We start from the raw sequence: 5050 nt of genomic DNA on the forward strand, positions 1-5050 counted from the left end.
GCGCGGGCGGGCGCGCAGACAGGCCTCAGGCGCCCTTTTTTTTTTCCCCCCTCCCCCTTAAACACCCCCGGGAAGGGGGGGGGGGGAGAGAGAGAGAGAGAGGGAGAGGCAGAGAGAGAGAGAGAGAGAGAGAGAGGGGGAGCGCGGACACACAGAGACTCCTTCGCCCGAGAGAGAGAGAGAGAGAGAGGGAGTGAAGAGCTTCAAAAGAAGCCGCGCGGTCGGTGTGTGGGACTCCGCGCCGCCATTGCCGGCGCTCTCCCTCCCGCTCGCCCCGCGTCACGTGTGAGTCAGAGGTCACCGGACTGCACCAACTCCTCGACACCCCCCACAATCCCCCCCTCTCCGCGCGCAAGAGGCCGTGAATGGGCTGCGCCGGCGTCCGTCCCCCCCCTCACTCCCCCTCACCTCACCTCACGCCTCGAAGAGGAGCGGCGACGACGGAGTGAGAGAGAGTGAGTCAGAGAGAGAGAGAGAGTCAGAGGGGAGAGGCCGCGGCTCCCCAGTCCCGCGAGCGCGGACCCCCCGCCCGGACCCCACTCCACACGGGCCCCGGGGACACAGAGCTCTAAGGCCCCGATGACCTTCTCCCGCGGCCTTTCCTTCTCTCCTGTCGTCTCCCGAGGGCCGCCCTCATCGCTCGGGGCCTCTCTCTTCCCCCGGTCTCTCCCCCACCCCCCCGGGAAGGGGAGCCCGAGTGGCTCAGTGACCCCCCCCCACAGCCTCCCCCCCACAGCCTCCCCCCCCCCACAGCCTCCCCCCCTCCCCACAGCCTCCCCCCCTCCCCACAGCCTCCCCCCTCCCCACAGCCTCCCCCCTCCCCACAGCCTCCCCCCCTCCCCACAGCCTCCCCCCCCCCCACACAGCCTCCCCCCCCCCCACAGCCTCCCCCCCCCCCCACAGGCTCCCCCCCCCCCACAGCCTCCCCCCCCCACAGCCTCCCCCCCCCCCCACAGCCTCCCCCCCCCCACAGCCTCCCCCCCCCACAGCCTCCCCCCCCCCACAGCCTCCCCCACCAGCCTCCCCCCCCCACAGTCTCCCACCCCCCAAAGCCTCCCCCCCCACAGGCTCCCCCCCCCCACAGCCTCCCCCCCCACAGCCCCCCCCCCCCACAGCCTCCCCCCCCCCACAGCCTCCCCCCCCCCCACAGCCTCCCCCCCCACAGCCTCCCCCCCCCCCCCCCCCCCCCACAGCCTCCCCCCCCCCACAGCCTCCCCCCCCCACAGCCTCCCCCCCCCCACAGCCTCCCCCCCCCCCACAGCCTCCCCCCCCCCACAGCCTCCCCCCCCACAGCCTCCCCCCCCCCACAGCCTCCCCCCCCCCCACAGCCTCCCCCCCCCCCACAGCCTCCCCCCCCACAGCCTCCCCCCCCCACAGCCTCCCCCCCCCCACAGCCTCCCCCCCCCACAGCCTCCCCCCCCCACAGCCTCCCCCCCCCCACAGCCTCCCCCCCCCCCACAGCCTCCCCCCCACAGCCTCCCCCCCCCCCAGCCCCCCCCCCCACAGCCTCCCCCCCCCACAGCCTCCCCCCCCCCCACAGCCTCCCCCCCCACAGCCTCCCCCCCCCCCACAGCCTCCCCCCCCCCCCACAGCCTCCCCCCCCCCACAGCCTCCCCCCCCCCCACAGCCTCCCCCCCCACAGCCTCCCCCCCCCACAGCCTCCCCTCCCCCACAGCCTCCCCCCCCCACAGCCTCCCCCCCCCCACAGCCTCCCCCCCCCACAGCCTCCCCCCCACAGCCTCCCACCCCCACAGCCTCCCCCCCCACAGCCTCCCCTCCTCCCTTCAGATAGCGCCTGGCTGCTTGGGGCAACTTCTGGAGATGAATCCGGAGCCGAGAGCCTCGGGCCAGACATCATCATCATCATAACCTCGCATCTGATATAACGCCGTATCAGGCCTTCGAGACGTCTCAGAGCGCTTCGCAGGATATGCTGTAAAGTGGAGTGACTGTGCCATTGCCCAGTGGAACTGAGCCGCAACACAACCGCTCACAACTGACCCCAAGTTCCGTTGTTACTTGGGATCTCAGCCGGGACGGCAATATAAAAAAAGAGTGTCCTTCTTAGCTTTGACCTCTCGGGGCTGGAGATTGAGTGGAATCATCCAGGAATCGTCCCAAATACTGATCGCCTTCCAGTGACTGATCACCCTCTGCATTGAGGGGGGGTGGGGGTTGGCTAATGTGTTACCTGTGTTATTTTCGCTGGTAAACATTGTAATGAAGAGTTACAGCCATACTGCTGCTGCCCTGGTTGAGATCAGTTAATTCAGTGTCGACTGGGAAATCAACTCAAGATCTTTTTGGTCTGTGGGTGTCAGTTCACCTTTCGGCAGTGGGCGTACCGGCTGGGTCAGCTGTTGCCCACAAAATACACGGTCAATTCACTTTACTGTATATTCCGTGAAGCGCTTTTGAGACATCTCAACGACATGATAAGGCTCTATTATCAAAAGCGAGCGTTATTATCAGAACTGGGTAGACACCCAATCTCTTTGATCGCTACTAAGTGTTTTCTGGACGCGTGTAAAAATCAGTGGTTCAGTTCTACTTTAACTTGTAAATCTGGTGGGCGAGAGGAATGTTTCATCATCTGATTTACTTGGAGTATATGATTTTTACACTAATTTGATGCTTACCAAAAATTTTAATAGCATGACTTGTTTAGTTCAGGTAAAAGTTTGTGTTTGATAATTCTTCGTTGGTTTTCCTCCCTTCAGCATGGTGAACCTGGTTAGCTTTGCACGGGAACACTGGGTCAATATCCTTGTTCCCCTGGGTTTTCTACTTGGTTGCTATTTTGACAGAAGGAATGATGCAAAATTTACTGACTTCAGAAATAAAAGCTTGTTGTACAGACGGTGAGTAGTGGAATAGTATATAGACCTACATTTTCTTGTTTAATTCATATGGCATTATTTACAAATTAATTTTGGAGGCTGCAAAATGCATTAATATTTTAATATAACAAAATATATAATAATAATAATCCTTGCATTTGATATAGCGCTTTTTACATCTTCTAGATGTCTCAAAGCGCTTCACAAAATATGTTGTAAAAATAATACATCAGTTCCCTTTCTTGGCACTTATTTGGCAGTGGCAGTGTACTGAGAAATGTCTTAAATTGCAAAATATTTGTTATTTGAAATGTAAGATTGGTTTTTAAAAACTTAAAAAAAGTGAAATGCTTTTGGCATTTTTATTTGCAATATTTCATTCTTTTTATTTCAATTAAATATGCTTCTGCTATATGTGAGTAAATGGGGTCAATTCAAATTAACTACTGCAATAGAACAGTTGTATGTTTTAATCAGTCATATTATTTCTTTATTTTCAGAGAATTGAGACCAGATGAAGAAACTACATGGAAGTAAAATGACAAATCCACTGGAAATGAAGCTTGCTTACATTAAAAGAAATCAGGCTCTAAGTTAGTTCTTGGCCTTGTCAAATTTCCAGCTAGCTACCATATTTAATGAGTTTCTTTGAATACTGGTTTTCTTTCTAACATGGGATTTGGCATCAAAACATCACACAACATTTATTAAGTACAAAATTAAAATGTATCTATTCATTATTACAGCATTTACTGTTTAAGAAACTGATGTACAGAAGTATTATGTCAGACCTAATAAACGCATTAGTAATTTGTTTGAATTGTTACTTTGATTGTGAATTTTCATTCATATTTTAATGAATGCCCAGCATGAATATCTAACACGCGACAGAATGTGAATGCACTCGTAGTCCTTTCCCACCCCTCTTATTCTGGAATGGGATATGGTAGAGATAGAAAAAATAAAGTGGCGAAGAGGTGCAATATTTATGTTCCAGGATTCATCATTCATTTGTCTGAACACTAACTTGCCTCTTCAATATAAATTCTTCAGCAGAATATTAAACTTCAAAATATCATCAAAAGGTCAGTTGTGCCCTGCTGTCACCCTGAATGACTTCCGACTAATTTGAAGCAGAGTGAAATTTGAATCTGGGTGCTTCCCAGTCTATTTTATGGCAGGCTTGCTCACTTCATAAACTTGCTGAGCCGACAATGTTTTATTCAAGTTAAAAAAAAAAAATGAGATGAAAGAACAAACATCCTGTGCAGAATTACTCATCAGACACACCTACGCATTCTACGAAAATTGCACGGCCAGAAACTTATTGGAAATGTACATGAATGTACCTGCCTGACAACTCTGAACTGGCTTTACGACGCTGAAAGTGTTCAGTGCTGGATATAGCAGCCTGCGAAGCTGTGGCATTGACTGCACTAGTCCAGCATCAGTTGCTCTGCCCCGCTTGCACCCGTATGGCACAGATCTTGCATAGATGGGAATGGTTCTGCCCACACACACTTCAAAACTGGCACAGCTCTCCGAAGAGCTTGGCATCAGAAACAGGAGGAGGCCATTCAGCCCGTCGAGCCTGTTCCACCATTCTCGGTGGTGGAACAGGCTCGGCCACGGCTGATCCGCTGGTTAGTTCAGTGCCGTCATTGCAAGGGTAGCGTTGCTTTCAGGTCAGGAGGACGTCACAAAATAATCCTTGCATTTGATACAGCGCCATATCAGGTCTTCGGGACGTCTGAACGCGCTTCACGGGATACGCTAAAGTGAATTGATTGTATGGGCGAAACGTCCAACAGCAACAACAACAACAACTTGGATTTGCATAGCGCCCTCCGCGCCTCAGAGCCTTTAAACATGGCAGCCGATCGTGCGCAGCGTCGTGGATTGACCCCTGAGCAACAGGACTCCACTGCCTGGCGTGACCCAACTGCCAGTCCGCGGCTCAGCGGGTCAGTGCCTGAGTCCTGCCGCAGCCGGCCACGCCCCGCCCCCCCGGCCCCCTCGCCCCGCCCCCCCGGCCCCCTCGCCCCGCCCCCCCGGACCCCTCGCCCCGCCCCCCCGGCCCCCTCGCCCCGCCCCCCCGGCCCCCTCGCCCCGCCCCCCCACCCCCCTCGCCCCGCCCCCTGCCCTGGCGGCTCTGCTCTGTTGTTGACGTACTGAGGACGGGGGCGGGGCGGGTGCTGAGCGCTGATTGG

At 55.7% G+C, this 5050-nt stretch overlaps 1 protein-coding gene across 2 annotated transcripts; it reads left to right on the forward strand.

Moving 5' to 3' along the window:
- Nucleotides 1-349: 349 nt before the first annotated feature.
- LOC103185390 (NADH dehydrogenase [ubiquinone] 1 beta subcomplex subunit 1) lies at nucleotides 350-3660 on the forward strand. 2 transcript variants are annotated; one of them, XM_042338176.1, is made up of 3 exons: nucleotides 350-459; nucleotides 2721-2861; nucleotides 3341-3660. In XM_042338176.1, exons 2-3 carry the CDS (start codon nucleotides 2722-2724, stop codon nucleotides 3375-3377), a joined length of 177 nt encoding a protein of 58 aa, XP_042194110.1. In that variant the 5' UTR covers nucleotides 350-459; nucleotide 2721; the 3' UTR covers nucleotides 3378-3660. The 2 variants fall into 2 exon arrangements, with proteins under 2 accessions (XP_042194110.1, XP_042194109.1); XM_042338175.1 differs by having other exon boundaries at nucleotides 350-455.
- The last annotated feature ends 1390 nt before the right edge of the window (nucleotides 3661-5050 follow it).

Source organism: Callorhinchus milii, unplaced genomic scaffold (assembly GCF_018977255.1).
Source record: "Callorhinchus milii isolate IMCB2004 unplaced genomic scaffold, IMCB_Cmil_1.0 Scaffold9, whole genome shotgun sequence".
NCBI classification, from domain to species: Eukaryota; Metazoa; Chordata; class Chondrichthyes; order Chimaeriformes; family Callorhinchidae; genus Callorhinchus; species Callorhinchus milii.

Coding starts and splice junctions, on each gene's coding strand:
- LOC103185390 (XM_042338176.1), top strand. CDS start 2,722: ATGGTGAACCTGGTTAGCTTTGCACGGGAACACTGGGTCAATATCCTT. Junction 2,862..3,340: donor AAAAGCTTGTTGTACAGACG/GTGAGTAGTGGA, acceptor CTTTATTTTCAG/AGAATTGAGACCAGATGAAG.